Source organism: Mus caroli, unplaced genomic scaffold (assembly GCF_978045245.1).
Source record: "Mus caroli unplaced genomic scaffold, Mus_caroli_1 scaffold_8, whole genome shotgun sequence".
Lineage (NCBI taxonomy): Eukaryota > Metazoa > Chordata > Mammalia > Rodentia > Muridae > Mus > Mus caroli.
In genome coordinates this window covers 119,800,610-119,820,126 of record NW_028227263.1, presented here as the reverse complement: position 1 = coordinate 119,820,126, position 19,517 = coordinate 119,800,610, and the positions used below count along the sequence as shown (strand labels likewise).

The window sequence follows — 19,517 nt, the reverse complement described above, 5'->3', positions numbered from 1 at the left end:
GACAGTGGGCTAGAGTCCCACCCCACAGCTCACCCTGCATTTTCCTCTTCTCCAGAAAGCCCTGCCTATTACTTCAGGGTCTCTCTAAACGCTTGGCACTGTAACTGGTTACAAATTTGTATTCCCTTGAGGAGGAACTCCAAGAAGAGGGGCTAGGATCATCTCTGCTGTGCTCACATCCCTAGAACTGTTCAGGATGATAGGTAAGGAACAGAGCAGGCAGCCAACATTTGCACAGGTGGCAGTACAGGGCCACCCTGAGAGCAGCATCCAGGCTGGACCTTAGGAGTATGGTTGGGCAACACACCCGGAGAGGGGCCTGAGCCAGCATGGTCCCATTCTTACAGCTCTCACCTGTCTGTCCCTGCACGAGGAGCATCTGGGTTATGTGAAGTACAGACCCACTTTGTTTAAATAAATAGTCGAGGCATTTCCCCTTCAAAGGCTCCCATCCCAATTAAAGGCCAACTGCAGTAACACTTCAGGGTTTCAACCCTGCTTCCTTCCTGATAAGAGGTGCCATGTCATTTATTGAAAGAAAACAAAACAAAACAGGGTAAAACATCGAGTAGTAAGTGCGGCTTGGTAAGGTCCGGTTAGAACATTCGGGTAAAGGGGAAGTGAGAGTAATTAAAAGGACCACTGTAAAACGTTGGAGGTCTGGCACCTGGAAGAGCAATGGAGGTGGTGGTGGTGGAGGAACTTTAGGGTCTAAAGGGAAGCTGGCCCCACCCCCACCTTCCCTTCACCCTCTCACCCGCTTAAGCCCACCAGAAACTACCAAGACTCCTGGAGTAAAAGGTTTCAAGTTCAATAGTCACACTCTCTCCAAGTACAAAAAGCAGTTACAATCCAACTGAACAGACGCTTGTGTGCAAAGTTACGGGGAACTGAGACATCATATAAAAAGTTAGGTTAAAGGTGATTTTGTTGTTTGTTTCGAGGGTGTGGCTCTTCCTCGGTTACCTGAACTCAGCAAAGAAATGGTTATTTGATGAAGTATCAATGGCTGACCCACAGTAAAAACAGACAAATTCTAAAAATTAAAAAAAAAAAGCATAATTACCAAAAAAAGTCACTGCTTCCTCCCTCTGCAATTTGCTTCTTAAACTTTTTTTTTTAAAGTTTTTGAAATTTTTTTTTTTTTTTAAATCCTGAAAAGTAGACAGAAAAACAGCTCCTGGAAGAATTTACAACCAACTGCATGAGAGTCTGGGAAGCCAAGGGGCTAAAAAGCAGAGTAGGGAGGGGCAGACAGGCAAGGACCCTCCCCGGTCACTGTGGCCTCACAAGGGAGAGGCTTCTTTAGTTAAAAAGGCAGGGGTAGGGGGAAGTGGAGGGACAAAGATAAAAGAAAAGGTCACTGTTGCCTGTTTGAATCCAAAAAATGCCTGGCCTGTATGAAGAGAGAAGCTCCTCTGGAAAAAGTGGGCTAGAGAGAGGCAGCCCTGGGATAACTCTGTCCCCAGCACCACAGGACTCAGAGGGGGAAAAAGGGGCCAAGGCAGGTGCTATTAGAAGCAGCCGGCACGAGCCTCTGAAGGCTCCAGCACTGGCTACTGTGTGCTTGTGCCCCCCTGTGTGCTGCCCGAGTAGCCTCCATAGTCGTAGTTCCCGTAGTATGGCGGCCACTGGCTCTGGTTCTGATAGTACTGGCTCCACTGCTGGGCATACTGGGGGAGAGAACAAGAATATCAAGTTATCTCTTGCACTCCAGACTGTCCCTTCTCTCCTTTTGTGGTCCACCCTCATCACACGGGTTCTTTGACAGAAACCAAAATGCTTTGGAAAGGTAAGGGGTGACTTGATGTCACATAAATGGGAAAGCAGTCCTGGTCTTGTGGCTTGCTGGCTGTCCTTTTCAGGTGTGGCAGCCCCAGCACCATCTTGGAATAGAACTTGGCACCCCTTGGCTACGTTGGAGGCCTAGCTTAGCTAGGTAGGTTTGCTGCACTGGGGGCCAGGGCTACACATCGGCCATTAAAGACCAGTTTATCAAAAGCCTGAGACAAGCAGCTGCCCGTATTTCAGAAACAGGCAGGAACCCAAATCTGAATGCACACCCAAGGATGCTCCCAGAAGCCTTACCAGAAGGCCCATCTTGCACTCACCTGCTGATACTGGTTATAGCTGGGCTGAGGGTAGGTCTGGGCAGTCGGGGGTGGTGGTGGTGTATAGGGGGCAGGATTGTAGGGGCCATAGCTCCCATAGTTGTAGGCAGGTGGTGGCGGAGGTGGAGGTGGTGGGGCTGTGTAGCCCTGGGTGTAGCCTCCTTGGTTGTAGGGTGGCTGGCTGTAACTCGGCTGAGTAGAAAGAGAGACAAACGCTCCATGAGGCAGACAGCACACATTGGTATGCACACAGGTTCCTGGATGGAGGCAAGTCTGTTCTAAAGTGCAAGGGGGAAGCAGCTGACCCTAGGCTGAAACCCGAGAGCAGCAGCACACAAGGCAGTTCAAAGACCTGCTTCACAGTCTACAAACAATGTCAGCCCGGTCTCGCTCTTGGTGTGCCTTGGTAGTTCAGTAAGCTTGCATGTACAAAGTGCTGGGCACTCAGGAAATGGTGGCAAATGGCCACTGTGAGAGCTGCTGAGAAAAGCAGTGGTGACAAGATGCTAGGAGCCTTCCCTGCAGAGTGGATCAGTAACCCATTCCATCTCACCAGCAAGCCTGGCATCTTCACTAGCTCCATTTTACAGAGATGGAAGCTGAAGCTGGGGCTGCAGAGATGCTCAGGGGTTAAGAGCACTGACTGCTCTTCCAGAGGTCCTGAGTTCACATGCCAGCAACCACATGGTGGCTCACAACCATCTGTAATGGGATCTGATGCCCCCTTCTGGTGTGTCTGAAGACAGCGACAGTACATACATACATACATACATACATACATACATACATACATACATACATAAGCGAGTTCTGGCTGCTCTTACAGAGGCTCCAGGTTCAGTTCCTAGCATCTACACAGTAACTCAACTGTCTATAACTCTAGTTTCAAGGAACCCAATATCCTCTTTTGACCTCTGCAGGCACTGCACACAGGTGGGGCACATACAAACACATATAAACACACACACACACACACACATAAAGTAAATAAAAAAAATAATGAACTCTAAAAAGAAAAATCTAAGCGAGGTTGTTGGGCCAAGGTCACACTATTAGAATGAATAACCCAGGTCTGCCCAGTTCCAGAGGCTTCATTAAGCTACAGTCCCCATCACCTCACAGAAACTTCACAAGGGATTCCTAGTAATGTTTCAGTCTTTTATGTGGAAACAAGAACCAGAAGGGTCAAGCTGACTGTCCCAGGTCAAAGTCAGGTTCTATTGGAGCTAGCTCTGAACTTAAGTCTTGCCAAACTCTCATTCTAGGAAATGTGCTGGCTGGGTGGCATCTAGGAGCACTCATCTGCTCCTGGCAAGTGTTCGCAGCTGCTCCCTGGCATGTAATGGGTACTCAGATGGCTGTGAAATAAAAGAGATGGCTTCAGTTCACCAGAACCCAGGCACTGGCTTCCTAAGAAATAGAACAGGGTCTGGAGCTATTAAGGGACAAGGTCCTTACTTATCTACCTTTGGACCCTGGCCTCCCATGATGGGCAAAAGGTAACTCAGTGGAGTGCTTTCTTATAGACCAATGAGGCCATTGGTCTATAAGACATGATCTTGCTGATGGGAGCCAATGCTTGCAGCTACCTCCACCTTTGGGGAAGAGGGAGAATCTAGCCATTTCTATGTTTGACACAGCTGAACAGCAGCTGCAAGGGAAAAAAAGGACAGGCTGGAGGGAAGAGCGCCGCAGAACCGTGGATACCTCAGACCTGCCTCCTCTTCAACACAAGTGCATACGTGTACAAACATACACATGGCCTCACCTGTGGAGGGCTGTAGCTGCTCACTGTAGGGGTGCTGGTATTGGCGCTAGAGCCAGGGATGTTGCTGTTTTTGTTGTAGCTGCTGGCTCCCGGAGGGTTCCGAGCAGGGCTATAGCTAGGTGGTGGCGGTGGTTGCTGTGGTGGTGGTTGTGGTGGCGGTGGCTGTTGTGGTGGTGGCTGTTGCTGAGGAGCCCGGTTATAGCTGCCTCGGTTGTTGGAGTTGTTGTTATCCCGGTTGTTATTACCCCAGCGGTTTTGGTTGTAGCCACCACCTCCGCTGCGGTTGAAACCTACATTAGAAAATCCATAAGAGGACTCAGCATGGCTGGCTGTGACCAAGACTGAGGTCAATAAAGCAAGCAAAGGCAGGTGCTGCATCCATGCTTCCCCCAGGCCCTCGGCACACTTCCTTGTTCTTGCCCTGACACAGCACCTAGAGTCACTGCAGACAGGTCTGTGCCTTCCAGTGGCCCGTGAGCAGGCAAGGCACAGATGTTAGATGTGATCAGCTCTATGTAACTGTTCAACAAATTAGAAAGGTGTTCAGGAACAATGCTAAGCAGCAGTAAACAGCTGCAAGCTAGTCAGATTATAGTCCCAACAGGTTGGGCCAAGTGGCCTCTCTTGAGCCACTGTACAACTGTTTCTTGAATCTGTACCCTCATCAAACCAAAAGCAGGCTCCACAGAGACCCTTCCTGAGTTGCTTATCTACATGAAGGTTGTTAATTTGGTGTCATGAGGTCACAACATCCTTGGTCACTGAAGGGTCTAGAACATGTCCGATACATAGTTTTGAAGATGTGTTTGAAAGACATATTTTTATTTGGCATGTGTATGAAGGGATTGCACACAGTAGAGCTAGAGTTACAGGCACCTGTAAGCAGCTCAGTGTGGTTGCTGAGAACTAAACCCGAACCCTCTGGAGGAGCAACTAGTGCTTTTAACTGATGGGAGACGTCTCTGGTCCCACATTTGTTAATTTATGATCACACTTTACTTCAGATACCATACCATTTATTAAGAATTTAGATTTTAGCTCAGTGGACTCCCAGCTCAATTTAGCTCTGTGATCATGGGCAAATTAATTGCTCTAAGCTTGTTTCTTCATTTGTTTTTGAACAAAAAGCAGTTCTAATATTTGCCATTGTGAGATCTACAGATAGATCCCAAGATTCCTCAGAGTGTACGGTCAGATAGGGAAAGACCAACAAAGAGAGCACTGCCATGTGCAAATGGGCAAAGGCTTCAGTGCGGTTGGGAGACCAGGCAGTGGGAAGGCCCAAGGCTGCAGAGTAGTAACTCCCATCAACTGGTTCCCACAGCCTGGCCTCAAAACACAAGGCTGGAGAAGGTAAATGTCTCACCTCCTCGGTAGTTGCCTCCTCCACCACCGCTGCCACCACCACCTCCCCGGTTCTGGAAGCCTCCTCGGTTGCCTCCAGGAGGGCCTCGGTTGTCATAACGCTGGAAACCGCCGCCACCCCCACGGCCTCGGAAGCCTCCACCTCTGTTGTCAAAGCGCTTTTCAGGGGGCGGGCCGGCCTTCCGGCCTTCCTCGTTGTATTGCCTCACCAGCTTGTCTGCTTCCTCCCGCTGGAGCTCAATGAACAGAACCTCATCCAGGAAGTCCCCAACATCAGGCAAAGTGAAGTTGGCTAGGAGGAAGTAAAAAAGGACAGCAGGTCAGCACCTCCTGATGTCTGGTTCTCTTCACCTCAAAATATTGGTTCACTAGAGTAGGAAGGCTGAAGGAATGAGATTAAGATGGGACCCCAACTGCTTGGTGTGAACACTGGCAGGGGCTAACAGAGACTCTTCCCCAGAGAGGAATTCAGGTCTCTCCAGCCTCACCTCAAGGTGCTTCAGAGGCAATGAAGCTACACCCCATCTCCTCCCATGGTGGAGCAAACTGAGGCTTGCCCAAGTGCTGGGGCCAGAGGTGGGAGATGGTGTAGGTCTTTCAGCTTGGGTTCTACACACACTTTCTCTCATGGCACTCATCCCCATCCAGCCTCAAAGTCCTTCCCCAGCTAGAAGCCTGTTCCCTCATATGTGCGTAACGGGAGACACAAAATAGAAACAAAGACCAGACCACAAAGGAATCACAAGGAGCTGAGAAGGGCCAAAGTGGAGAGATCTTTGTCTTGAGGATGCTGTTAAAATGGCCCCCAACCACTCACTTCCTACCTTTCATTTCTAAGACTGCGTGATCTGGGACATCCTTCCCTTCTTCGTCCGTTCGCTTTACCGTGCGGTCTTTGAGGTCCTCATCAGTTGGACAGATTACAATAGCCTTCCGCTGGAAGCCTTCAAACGGTCTCATTTTCCGTCTCTGGGCTGACCCATAAACATTGGTCTGAGGTAGGTAAGAGGCAGAGATTGGATACTCAGAGCCGTCTCTCTTGCAGGGCATTGTGCAGGGAAACCATCAGAAAGGTAAAATACGAATCCTCCCAGCACAGACTCAGGAAATAGCTCTTTTTCACTTTCTGAACTCATGTCCATCTCAGCAAATGAAGAGACTTAGGAAACACAAAGAGGTTGGCTCCCAATAACTGGGCTTTCTGTTAATCCTATTTGTTACTGGCACTGTAGTTTAGAAATCCTTTCCCCTGATCTCAAAGGATTATGTGTTTGTAGTAAAATATGCACTGTACAAGGTATAAAGCTTAAGGGAAGAGTCTTGCCAACCACCTAGCATCAGTCATACGTCCCAGAGATAATGTACCGTAGTTCACATAGGCACTGGTACAAGTAGTTATGTTTTGCTTAATATGAAGAGAATTCTACTGCACAGTATCTCCTGAACTCATGATTCTCTTGCTTCAGCCTCAGCGCCAAGATTACAGTTCTAAACCTTATTTAAAAATTTTTTGAGACATGTAGCCCTGGCTATCCTGGAACTATGAAGACCAGGCTAGCCTTGAACTCACAGACAATCACCAGCCTTTGCCTCGGGAGTTGCTCAGATTAAAGATGTATGCCACCATGCTCTGCCTGTGTTTTTTTCCTTCTAAATAGTCAATCAGTGGAAAGAACAGAACTCAGCAGTCCTGACAATTGTGCAAACGGCTTCCATTAATGTTAGATCTTCTCCCCTGGTCCTCTGAAACACTGGTCTTACCCACAAGTCTACCCAGGGAGACTGACAAGGTGACAGCCTGTTCTTTTCCAAAGTGTAGCTTTGTTTTTCTTCTTTGCGGCAGTAGTCAGCTGCCTCCCGGGCAGTTGCTGGCAGAATACATGTAATGACTGAGAACAGCAATAACATCCCTGACCAACACCCCATGTGCCAATCAAGTCCTGTGCCAGGCTGGGTAGGATGAGATGGGAGGATGAACACAAAGTAAGACAAAGTCTGAGCGGTAGCTCTGAGGCAGGAAACGCCCTGAAAAGGGGCGTAGCTTGGCAGAACAAGGTTCTATGTCAGAGCTTCCGCCTGTTGTTACTCGTAAAACCAACTCACTGTGGATTTACTGCACTTCAAGCCCTGTGAGGGCAAACAGTATTAAAGCCTCACGGCCACTACTTTGAAGACTGCATAAGTTTAAGTGAACTAAAGCTCTGGGCGCACACTCACTTCCAGCACTAAACAAACTGGAGCCACTGTCGACAATGGTTGTCATTGGGTGGGGTGCTGTAGATATCTATTCCATGATGTTGACTTGAAGCTACCCAGACCAAAGTGAACGGTTAAGCTGCAGAGATCTTCCAAATCGAAAGACAAGAGAGGCAGGGCAGAAAGAACACAGACTTTGGGGGAGAAGCTCTGTGATGGAATATCAGCTGTGCTATTTAGCATCTGTAGACAAGCCCCCTAATTAGTCTGAGCCTCAAGCTGCATCCGAGAGATGAAGATCACATCACCCTCCTGCTGCTGGGGCTGCTAAGGGTTTGCAGATGGAGATTTTGTGGCCTGAGGTGAGGAAAGAAGCCAGCACACAGAGTGGATCTCAACATATGGTCAGCAGGCCCAACAGCATCCTAAGAGAGACTTCTCAATGCAAACACTAGGCTAGACTCAGCCCAAGGAAGATATGACACAATGGACCCCATCTAGAATGGCAGAGACTGGGGTGCCATAATAGACTAGTGGGAGATCCAAGCTGTGGGTGTGGCTGTGGCTGTTCTGGTACTAAACTAGCTCCCTGGCTCAGCCCACATGTCAGGCTAAACATTTTCCCTACTCCCAGAATTTCCTGAAGGAAGCACAGCAGAAGGGGTGAAAGGCATACATCTACATACTGTGTGTGGCCTTGAGTAACAAAGGATTTCAAGAAAAAGGTTATATAGTTACTGGGCAGAGCTGGGTCCTTAGCACCTTTCCGTATCTTTCCTAAAAGTCAAACATTTGGTTTCCTTCAGCAAAACTGTTAAGCTTCCCCTTGACACAAAAGCCAGAGTGAATGGTGAGTATCAGGGTGACCATGGCCCTATTTGCTAGTCCATCCTGTCTGGTGCCCACAAATTCCATCCTGTCTGGTGCCCACAAATGATCCTGTTCTTACTCCTCTAACCTGCGAGGGCACAGAGAAACACATTCTGGTCATCTGCCATGGCACACCTGCTCTGTCAATGTTCCAATGAGGAACAGAGAAGTAACCTTCGCAAAAAAACCAATCTTTGCAGCATTACAAGAGGAGAGGGATGAGGTCAGAGAAGACTGGACTCACACGTGCAGACCTTTGTCTGGGATGATGTGGGACTGACTCTCTGTGAAGCCAGGTCTGGAGTATATCTCCCCTGCTGCTTCCTGGGCTAGGGGAAGGAAAGAGGAGCCATGCAAATGCTTGGCTTTCCTGGAGGAAAGGGAATGAACTGCTGGTGACTGTTACCACAGCAAACACAATGAGGTCAGAGCCCTGGGGCGAGCCCTACACTCTGTGGTCTCTGGGGTTGGTGGGGGGGTGTCCTGTGGCTGTTGCTAGGAGACAAGAATGAGACAGCGAAGTCAGCTTTTCCAGACACATGGGTTGAACACCCAGCTCCTGCTCCTTCAGTTCCACAATGCTTAAAGATGTCAGCTCTAAGAGAAAGGCTGCAGCCTGTGTTCTCAGGCTGCAGACTACTTCCAACCCCAGAGAGTGAGCAGAAGGGAAGGTGGTAGGGCTGGGGTTCTTAGACATGGTCTTGCTATGTGTTATGTGGGACAGACTGAGGACACAGCAGACATAGATCATAGACATGCACCTTTGCTGACATTCTGAGTTCTTTGAAAGGCCTACTGTCTGATCTGTCCACTTTCTTGTCATATGCAACAGGGCCAGTCTGGCAGCAGGAGAAGCTTGGATGGGACCCAGAGGAGCACATCTGGCAGGGAAGACTTGCTTTGGGTTGAGTGAGGTGAATCCCAGTGGAAGGAAGAGAACTGGTCTGAGTGCCAGGAATGAAGCAGGCTTAAGGCTCTGGGGACAGTGGAGGTGGGGGAAAGAAAATTCCCTCCAGTGCCTGCTAACAAGAGGCAATTTACTTTCGGGCCCGACTCTGGCCCTATGTTTGTTTCAGGAATAAAATGATGATGATGAAGAGGAAGAGGAGGAAGAAGAGAAGGAGGAAGAGGAGGGGTGGCGGCAGTACCTGCCAACAGGGAAGAGAATGGAACTAGAACCCAAAGTTTTTTGTTTTATTTTGAATCAGGGTCTGAGTTCCTGGCTGGCCTGGAACTCAGCTTACTTCTGTCTCCTTAGTGCTGTCATCATGGTATGCACCATCATGTTCAGTCAGAACCAAAGCTTTGAGTGTGAGGCCAAGTAAGCAAAGTTGTATGCAGCCAACTGACTGACTAATGCTCTTCCTGGCCTAGGTCCTATAGACTATAACCTCCAGCTCCAGATGGTTTGGGCAACTTTGTTGTCTCTTAGAACACACAGTTCCTGTTGAACACCCTGTTTCGAATCCCTATGATAGCCTAAAGACAGGCTAGAAACCTCATTCTAGGGTTGCCTGGCTAGGTCCTGGCAAAGGTAGAATCTTGGCTGCCCAGCCTCAGCAGGGTAGTACAGATGAATTATCTTCCAAGGACAGGTATGTCTGAGGTTGACACTTAATAGGTACAGAAGAGCTAACTACAGGGAATATGACCTGGGCTGAGATTCTGCGACTGTGGGGACACAGCATGCAGTGCTAGTCTCTTTCAAAGATCTACCCTGCCCACGAGACAGCTATGCATTATCAATGTAATCCTCACAACCACGGCTAATGGTAGTATTAAGATGTGCTCCAAACCTTTGCCTACATTCATTCATACAACGAATTTTTCATAATTAAATTTTCTGGAACAACCTTTTTGGAGTTTTGGCTAAAACAAGAAAAGCCACTGGCTTAAAACCTCTTTATTGGCCTCACTGACCTAGAGCTTCAGCTCCTGGCTCTAGCCTTGGGTTAACTAGAGGACTGTGTTCTTTACTTTGGAGGGCAGGAGCTTTTGCATTATGGTTGGTTTGGATCATATGGCCTGATCTGCATCCCTTCTGCAAGGTCAGCAGGCTGGAGACCACAGGCAATCTGTGCAACTCAGGCCTAACTCCAGCTCCAAACAAGGATGTAGCAGCTAAGAAGGCTGCATTAGTTCTACTTTGTGCCTGCCTAAACTGCAGGACAGAAATGGCACATGGCATGCTCTCACTGTGACTTCTACTGTTGGGCTAACTTGGGCAGCAATGTGAGTAAAGGACAGACAGGGAATTCTTTCTGGGGAGGCCAAAAGAGGAACCTCAGGGTATAAACATCAGTGGGGTCCAGACAGACTAAAATTCTGAAAAGGTCTAACAAAGAGAGCAGGGCAGAGTGAGTTGGGGAGCAGTGAATGTAAAGCTTGATTGGGAGGATACTTATCCAGCGTAAGTAAGGACCTAGACTTGACTGCCAGTACAAGAAGCCAACTAAGCACCTCTAGAGAGAAGGCTGAGTAGTAGACCCCTTACTGTCAGGGCCGAGCTAAAGGAAAACCACAGAGCGCTTACAAACTGTCGTCAACTGGCCTGTGCAGGATCTTTAATTCATGTGAGGACAACATGTTTCCTGGGGACTTCCTTTCCACTCAGCCAGCCACCAATGCTAGTTACCAGCTCCCTTTTCATCAGGCTGTAAGCCATGGTAGCAAGTCGTCAGTGCCACACACAGAAAGCACTTTAGCCAGGTTACCCGATGGGGCTTTACAGGGTTTATTTGTATGCTTATAGGGTCCTAAGAAAGCATGCATGTAAGGCTGAACCAGAGAACCCACGACAAGTAAACACACTCTGTTGCAACTCAATGGAGCCTACACAACAAATGCAAATAAAATGCTGTGTAGGTAACAAACATATGGAACTCACCAGTGACAGCGATTCTAAGCTCTATTTAGCCCACTCTTTCTTTTGACAAGGCTGAAAACCATACATAGTGTTTTGACTCCAATTCAAAACTGACCGAACCCCACCCCTAATTGAAATGTAAACATGTGCCACATACTCCTAAGGATGTGCCCAGAGAAGCTAGAGCACCTTTACTCTGCAGTGTGTAACGATATCCACACTAGCTGTTCTGAACTAGGTCCTATGGAGGTATGAGGGGCCTTAAGCTGAGATTCATTCACATGATAAAGTTGGCTGTCCACAAATGCATAACTAGCAAGTAGTAGAGTTGGGGTTCAAGCCTGTGAGACTTAGAAATCTTTGGTTCTTGAGACTGGAGAAATAGCTCAGTGGTTAAAAGTACTAGCTGCTTTCCCAGAAGACTACTCCCAGAACCCATATACATGGCAGCTTACAAAAGTTTAACTCCAGTACCAAAGATCTGATGCCCTCTTCTGGTTTTTGTGAATCAGGCACACATGCAGCAAACTGATATGTAGGCAAAACACCTACACATAAAGAAATCCATTCCTCTTTCATTTGGCTATGTGACTCCTGCCTAAAAATGAGTGAGCCAGTAGGTCTGGGTCATGACCCAGATAGGGCTTAGAAAGTGGCAAGAAGGGTCTATTGCTATCCTCACAAATGGTGCACGCTTGACCAGCACAGCTGCTACAGAGCATGATGGAGAAATGAGAAAAGGGCTGGAGGGGAATCCCCATGCAGTGACTACGTTTCCACCCCTCTGCCAAGGACCACTGGTTGGTTGCAAGTACCTGATCTAGGATATAGTTTCGCTTCTTGCGGGCAGCGATCTGAATAAGACGGTTGAGGCACTGAGTGGCCTGCTGGATCAGGACATCCCAGCGACCAGCATAGTTCCGCTGCCTTCGCAGGCCCATCACCTGTGGGTGAGAGGGAATGAAAGGTAAGTGGAGCCTTAGGTACAGGATAGCACCCAGAGGCTGGGAGGTAAGTCAGCTAAACTTACAGGTCATCCTTACCCGCATCTTATCCATGATGGCATTGGTACCCAGAATGTTGTACTTCTTGGAAGGGTTGGAGGCAGCGTGTTTGATGGCCCACGTGGTCTTGCCAGCAGCAGGCAGGCCTACCATCATCAGAATCTATAAGAATAGGACAGGGAAGGGGTGCTGTGAAACAGCAGCAGCATGTGGCATAGTACCACCCTGGCTTGATGGTGCCCATGGTGATGACTCTGAACCTCCTGGTTGCCTCTGGAAAAATGGAAGTAATAGCATCTATCTCAGTGTTGCTGTTGGGAGTCAAAGACATAATAAGGTTTGTCAGATTCTGAGTCTACAGTCTAGCATAGGCAAGCACCTAGTCAAGTCCCACCAACAGCAGTCATAGAAGGATCAAGCAGCCACTGGCAAAGGGAAACCTGTGGCCTGGGACTGAACCATGGACAAGTATGAAAAATGGTACAGTCTTAAGAGTCTGAAAACAGAAACTGAGGTGTGCCCACAAGGTCATGAATTCCACTTAATCATCATATTTAGAATCCAACAAACACTATATGTAACCTAAATGTACAACAAAGGGAGTGACTTTTTTTTTAACCCTTAAAATATTACAAGTCAAATGTGGAGGAGCACACCTATAGTCCCAGGAACCTGGGAGCTGAAGCACTAAGAAAACTGGACTTTAGGGGGTCTGAGGCCCACCTGAGTAACATAATAAGACTGTCTCAAAAAAGGTATAAAGGGAGGTCTTCATGCAGTGGGACACAGACATGTTAATTATAAAAGGACAGGATAGCAAATTACTTGTCATGAGATCTCAATTATAGGTAGAGAATGTCAGAAACATAATAAATTCCAAAATCTCCAGATAAATTTCCATAAATCCCCATAGAATTATTAGAAACTTAAGATTATATATATTTCTTAATTTTCTGAAACAAACACAAACTGTTTATTATGAAAAATATATCTTAAGAAAAAAGTCATAATTACATCACCTGGAAGGTCAGGGTAGGGCTGCCATGAATTCAAGGCCTGGCTACAGAAGCCAAAGGCCACTTGCTATGCTTGTAGCCCCTCCAAGAACCCTGGGAGCAGAGTGCACTGCTGTCCAGCACTGCTATGAGACTCTTTCCCCTACAGTCAAGTCAGGCCTCGCCCAAGACTAGTGTGGTAACTTTCCTTGGGAACTTCACACTCAAAAGCAGCTGCACACCCAAGTTTCCTCAAGCTGCTGTTCCTTTCCTCTCGGCCTTGGGTGGCTTTGGAGGAACGAATGGCCCTCTGGTCCCACTTACCTCACACTCTGCTTTGCTCTTTGGTCCAATGGTGCCCCGTATCCGCTCACTGAGGGGAAGGTGCTGGATGAATGTGAACCCTGGGAGAACAGAACAGTAGGGCTCCGCTCTCTGCCCAAAGTTAAATTCCACAGCACAATTCTTCACCAGGACATGAGGATAAAGGGCCTGACCCCCTAAGGCCTCTTTCTGGATTCGGAAGGCAATGCCCATCCACTTGCCATTCTTGGTAAAAGAAAGCTCCACATCATTTCCACATTCAAAGTCCTAGGAGAGAAAGCCAAGGGTAAGCTGGTGTGACGGTGGAGTCCATAATAGCAGTTTCTGGAAGGCTGAGGCAGAAGGAACATGAATTTCAGACCAGACCAGGCCCCATGAAATCTTGTCTTAAGAAACACTAACTGTAAACTTAGTTAAAGCCACCAAGAGCCACAAGTGTGAGAATCAATACAGGGAGTAAAACGGCCATTTTTCTGAACCCCAGGCATTCATTTTCTCTTGGTATATACACAAGTTAGGTAGCCAGCAGGAAAAGCTCAGAAACATTTTACCTAAATCCTTTTTTACTCAAGATCTGGAAGCTGGTAACATCTTTGAGTCTTGTGCTTAGGCTGAGGTAAAGATGAAGGTAATCTGGCCTTGTCCCCAAAACTGACAGGGAACAGACAGAGATAGAAGAAGCCAGAGCAGGCACTTTTAACAGCCGAGTACAGCTCCGTACAAGGACTACAGGAGGATACAAACAAGTGTATCCTCTTGTTTATTCAATACACACTCTAGAGTGCTCACACTCTTCCTGGCACATGACTGCCGCGATGGAACCCATGGAACTCAGGGGTCAGTGGAGAATCAAACAAGGAATCTCAATACTATAATTCAGTAAAAATATTCCTGGGTTTCTCAAAAGGAATGTTTAAGTTAGGCTCTGACTAATACACGGAAATGAGCCACATGCACAAACCTTGTGGTAAGAAAATACAGGTCAGATGCTTTGACACACAAAAGGCAAGAGAAAAGTAATCTCAGACATGCATGCAAGGATTCATTCATTCAATTGTTTACTGAGCTTCTGAAGTTATAGTGGATCATATTTTATGACCTAAAGCAAATTATTTTATCTTGTTTCTCTATGGAAAAAAAAAAAAAAAGGCCAGATGGTGGTGGTACATAACTTTAATCTCAGCACTTGGGAGACAGAGGTAGAAGGATTTCTGTAAGTTTGAGGTTAGCCTCAAACTACAGATAGTTTAGGACCATTGCTGGCAATGAAGCAGAGCACTGACTCGTTTTAAAGTGAGGAGCAGAGCCTGGCCAAAGCTGTTCCAGAAAGACCACCGTAGGTGTAGTGAAGAGGGCAATATAGGTAAGCTTCAAAACTCAGGATGAGGCAGCAGCCTCAACAGAGCACAAGTTCTAGTTTCTGACAAGAGGTACACGGTGTAGAATCCTTTCTGAGGCTGACACACCCAAGTTTGCCCTTCAAGAAGTGCTGGAGGTGTCTTTTTCTGAGGAGCTCCTCAGTCCTCTATCAGCATCCTTCATGCCAGTTAATACCTTAGACATCACCGGTAATGACCACACTCAGCAAACACACCAACACAAGCCCAACAGAATTCTGCACGGAGAACAGTATCTGCCATTTTCTTCCCACGTAGAGCTCTGGCATGGAAATGAGTACTTAAGGGGTCACCTGCCCTGGGCACTAGCTTTATTAGAAGACCCACCACAGTATAAAGAGAGCAGCACCCACAGCTAACAAGTACACCTGCACAGCCCTCTGTGCAAGGCAAGGCTGTGGGCAGCACCTCTGCTGTCCTCTAGGCTGCACCAACTCTACCTCTTATTGTTGAGATGCACCATCTGCTCTCTACTTGGTCCTTTCTTTGTCAGCTGAGGAGATCTTATACAAATATGTTGTTTCCCCAGATACTGACTTTTATACCCCTTCAAACCCCTGCTATGAACCCTCTTTAAAGTTATGATAACCTCTGATAAAAAGAAATCGTATGTGGAATCTTTCTTTAAGCAGAGCTACATTTTATTCAAAAAGTTTGACTACAAGTTTAAGTATGGATGTTAAGGGAAAGAAAAATGCACAGGAAAAGACATGTTCATAACCACGAGTGTGTAAACTTTTCAAGAGAAAGCTCCTTGCTGGTATAGTGGCTCACACCTGCAATTCCAGTACTTGAGAGGGAGAGGAAAGTAAGGTCATCTTCAGCTACAAAGTGAGCTTGAGATCATGTCTCAAAAACCAGACTGGATGTGGTGTATAAGCTTTTAATGCTAGCACTGGGAAGGCAGAGCTGATAGATCTCTGTGAGTGTGAGGCATACTGGTCTACATAGGCGAGCTGGGGCTATGTAGTGAGACCCTGTCTCAAGACAAAAAAAAAAAAAAAGAAAAAGGAAAAGAAAAGAAAAACAAGAGGACCTGGGTTCAGTCCCCTGTACTTACACGGCAGCTACAAACTTGAGTTCCAGAGGATCCGATGCCCTCCTCTGGCCTCCATAGGCACCACATGTATGCACAAGATGTACAGATATACACAAAGGCCAAAACACTCATCATATACATGAAATAAAATAAACCTGGGCCCAGAAAGAGGATTCTGGGTTAAGAGTACTTGCTGCTCTTGCAGAGCACAGGCTCAGTTCCCAGCAACCATGCAGCATGTTACAAATTCCCGTGACTCCAGTTCCAGGTGACTCTTCCGACCTCGAGGGAATGCCAAGCACATACACAGTGCACATATACATTCATGTGAGACCACTCATACACATAAAAGACAAATCTTAAAAAAACAAAAAAACCATGCTGGGTGTGGTGGTGCACTCCTTTAATCCCAGCACTTGGGAGGCAGAGGCAGGGGGATTTCTGAGTTCGAGGCCAGCCTGGTCTATAAAGTGAGTTCCAGGACAGCCAGGGCTACACAGAGAAACCCTGTCTCGAAACAAACAAACACCCCCAAAAACCAAAAACTTGAAAACAGTTAAAAGCAACAAAAACTCCCTTGAAATCTTTTAACTAAATGGAAATAATCTGACACAGAATACAAGCCAATTTTACACTATCAACTTCAACTTCTTGGAAGTACAACCCTCTGGTTGGCTAGTCATCAGCATTTGAAAATACAGAGCTGACGAGTTAGCAAGTAAAGTGCTACCCATGAAGTTCGAGGACCGAAGTTTGCATACTTGGGCCCAGGTGGGCAGCAGGTGTGATGGCATGCTCCTGTAACCTCTGAGAGCAGGGGACGAGACAGCAAGATCTCTAGAGCTTGCTGATCACCTAGCTTTGCCCGAGTGATGAGTTCCAGGTTCAATGAAAGACTGACCTGTCTCAAAAAAGTAAGGTGGATTGGCAGGTTTGTTGGCATATGCTTTTAATTCCAGTACTTGGGAGACAGAGGCAGGGACAACCTAGACTACACAGTGAAACCCTTGCCTTAAAAAAAAAAAAAAAAAGAAAAAAAAAATCAAGACAAAAAGTGGAACACAACCGAGGAAGACAGACACCTACCATCAGTCTCTGGCTTCTACACATATACACACAGAAAAATGCTCACATGCACATGCTTACCATCTGCCACACCCACCTTATAACCACAAGTTATCTTAGAAAGAAATATTACATATACAGTTCCTGAGAATGCAGATGTATGTTCAAGGGTTCGTGTAAGTACAGCAAAAGCTGATCCTGTGGGGGAGGGTCCACATGCAGGGCCACAAGTGGCAAAAATGGCCAGTATTTCCTTTGGTATTATCTCCACGTCTACCAGCAAACAATAGTGAAGGCAGGGTGTAACAGGAAGCCTAGCTTCCAGAGGGTACTCTGGTACCTGTGTGCCAGCTGATAAACCTTAACACACAGAATCCACTGATGGCCACGAAGGAAGATGAGGGAAGCTCCCCCGACTATGGCTGTAAAACACAATGACTACAGACAACACACACACAATAAGCCCCAAACGATCAAAAAACAAAATGTATCTTTAGGCTACTGTAGTCCTACAAATAAGATCGTAAGATACACTAAGATACAGAAGCCCTCAAGTAGGAGGCTCCTGTGTGCAGCTGCAATGGGTGGAGGTAAAAGTTAGGTACTCGATTTAGAGTCCTTGTCTCTCTTTTTAAATTATATAAATATTTTAAAAATGCTTCTGAGTTAGTGCTATATCACTTGTATGGACATTGAAAATTTGTCAGGATATACTATTAAATGGGAAAACTGTAAGATTTCAAGACTAAAGCCAGGCAGTGACACATGCCTTTAATCCCAGCTCCTGGAAGGCAGAGGCAGGCAGATCTTTGAATTTAAAGCCTGCCTTGTCTACAAAGTGAGTTCCAGGATAGCCAGGACTATTCAGAGAAACCCTGCCTTAACACTCCTCCAAAAGATTTCAAGACTATAGAATATAAGCAAAGCAATTTTTATTTAAAAAAGAAGTTTTACTAGAAGCAAAGTACAGTGGTGGACACTTTTAATCCCTGGGATTAAAAACATGGGGATGTAGAGGCAGGTGGATCTTTTAGAGGCCACCTAGTCTATATAGCAAGCTCTAGGTCAGACAGTGTTAGACCCTGCCTTAAAACAAACAAATACACCCCCATCCCCCACCCCCATCATAAATGAGTTCCAGACCAGTGCCCCATTTACTCACACATACAAAGGTCATAATATACACAGGAAGGCCAGGAATCTGTTTCAGACTATAAGACCAAGACAGGACAACACAAAACATCATATTCCTGGCCAGCTCCAGAATCAAAACTCAACTACTAGGACAACTGACATACTTAAATGCGAGTTGATGACAGCTACACATATGGCATTGGTGTACCAATCTCATATGATAAACATACTCTAAGATGGTAGGCATATATATATGAAATATCAGGGATAGGAGATAATACAGTCTTCTCTTAAATGAGTCAAATATAAAAAAGAAACACACACACACATACACTTAAAGCAAATGTGGTGAAGGTACTGAAGATTCTTTATTCTTATTTTTCTAAAGTTTTATTGAGGGGTTGGTGGGATCCTTTGTGTTGTTACTTTCTTTTTAAAAATTTTTTTTTTTTTTTTTTTTTTTTGTGGTTTTTCGAGACAGGGTTTCTCTGTGTAGCTCTGGCTGTCCTGGAACTCACTTTGTAGACCAGGCTGGCCTCGAACTCAGAAATCCGCCTGCCTCTGCCTCCCGAGTGCTGGGATTAAAGGCGTGCGCCACCACGCCCGGCTCTTTTTAAAAATTTTTATTGATTTGTTTTTTGAGTTTCATATAGCCTAGGCTAATCTTAAACTATGTAACCGAGAATGTCCTTGAAGTTCCGACCCTCCTGTCTCTACTTTCTGAGAGTTAGGCTTATAGTTGTCTCTGTAGCCAGTCTCATGTGACAACATAGACCAAACCCAGGGCACTGTGTACGCAACAAGCACTCTATCAGCTGAGCTGCTCCCCCAGTGTCTCTAAGTTTGAAGTCATTTTCCAAGTTAAAAAAAAAAGGAACTTTTAAAAAAGGAGTTATGTGAACAAGTAGGGGCAGAAGAGACGAGCCTGAGGATGAATCCTTTGGGCCGCTCCTTCCTCTGGGGCCTCATGACACAGTCTGCATGGCTGATTGTAATCACCAACACTAACTGTACGAAGGGGTGCTACGACGTGCCACCTAACATTCTAAGTGCTTGTAAAGGGTGAGAACACAAGAGGTAAGGGCGAAGTATAAAGGAGACTGACAGGGAAGTTGTCTGGGGCTGTGAGCTTCAGAGCAAGAACTGAGCTCAGCAAGTCCGGCCCCAGAGCCAGTGATTGCTGCTCACTGTTGTACAGAACTAATGCAGCAGCACAGGCACCCTCCACCTTAGGCTTCTGCTAGTCTAGAAGGCAGTGCACGATGGGATGTCAGCTCAACTACGGTCAGGTTAAAAAAAAAATAGTTTGGAAGATAAGGTGGCCAATGGGGGCCAAAAGCTAACACAATGCCTTTTGAAAGCACAGTGGTTGTTTCCTAAGTT

The 19,517-nt window shown here is 46.6% G+C and overlaps 1 protein-coding gene across 3 annotated transcripts in view; it reads right to left on the bottom strand.

The window, feature by feature from the left end:
- Positions 1–503: 503 nt before the first annotated feature.
- The window catches only part of Hnrnpul1 (heterogeneous nuclear ribonucleoprotein U like 1), a 34,427-nt gene continuing 15,413 nt past the window's right edge, over positions 504–19,517 (bottom strand). For all 3 annotated transcript variants that reach the window (XM_029479379.2, XM_021166021.3, XM_021166023.3), the window contains exons 8-15: positions 13,500–13,766; positions 12,220–12,342; positions 11,992–12,120; positions 6,069–6,237; positions 5,246–5,536; positions 3,880–4,169; positions 2,112–2,303; positions 504–1,673 (exon numbers count right to left, since the gene is read on the bottom strand). In XM_029479379.2, coding sequence (XP_029335239.1) covers positions 1,557–1,673; positions 2,112–2,303; positions 3,880–4,169; positions 5,246–5,536; positions 6,069–6,237; positions 11,992–12,120; positions 12,220–12,342; positions 13,500–13,766 — 1,578 coding nt within the window. In that variant the 3' untranslated portion in view covers positions 504–1,556. The remainder of the gene's footprint in view (positions 1,674–2,111; positions 2,304–3,879; positions 4,170–5,245; positions 5,537–6,068; positions 6,238–11,991; positions 12,121–12,219; positions 12,343–13,499; positions 13,767–19,517) is intronic.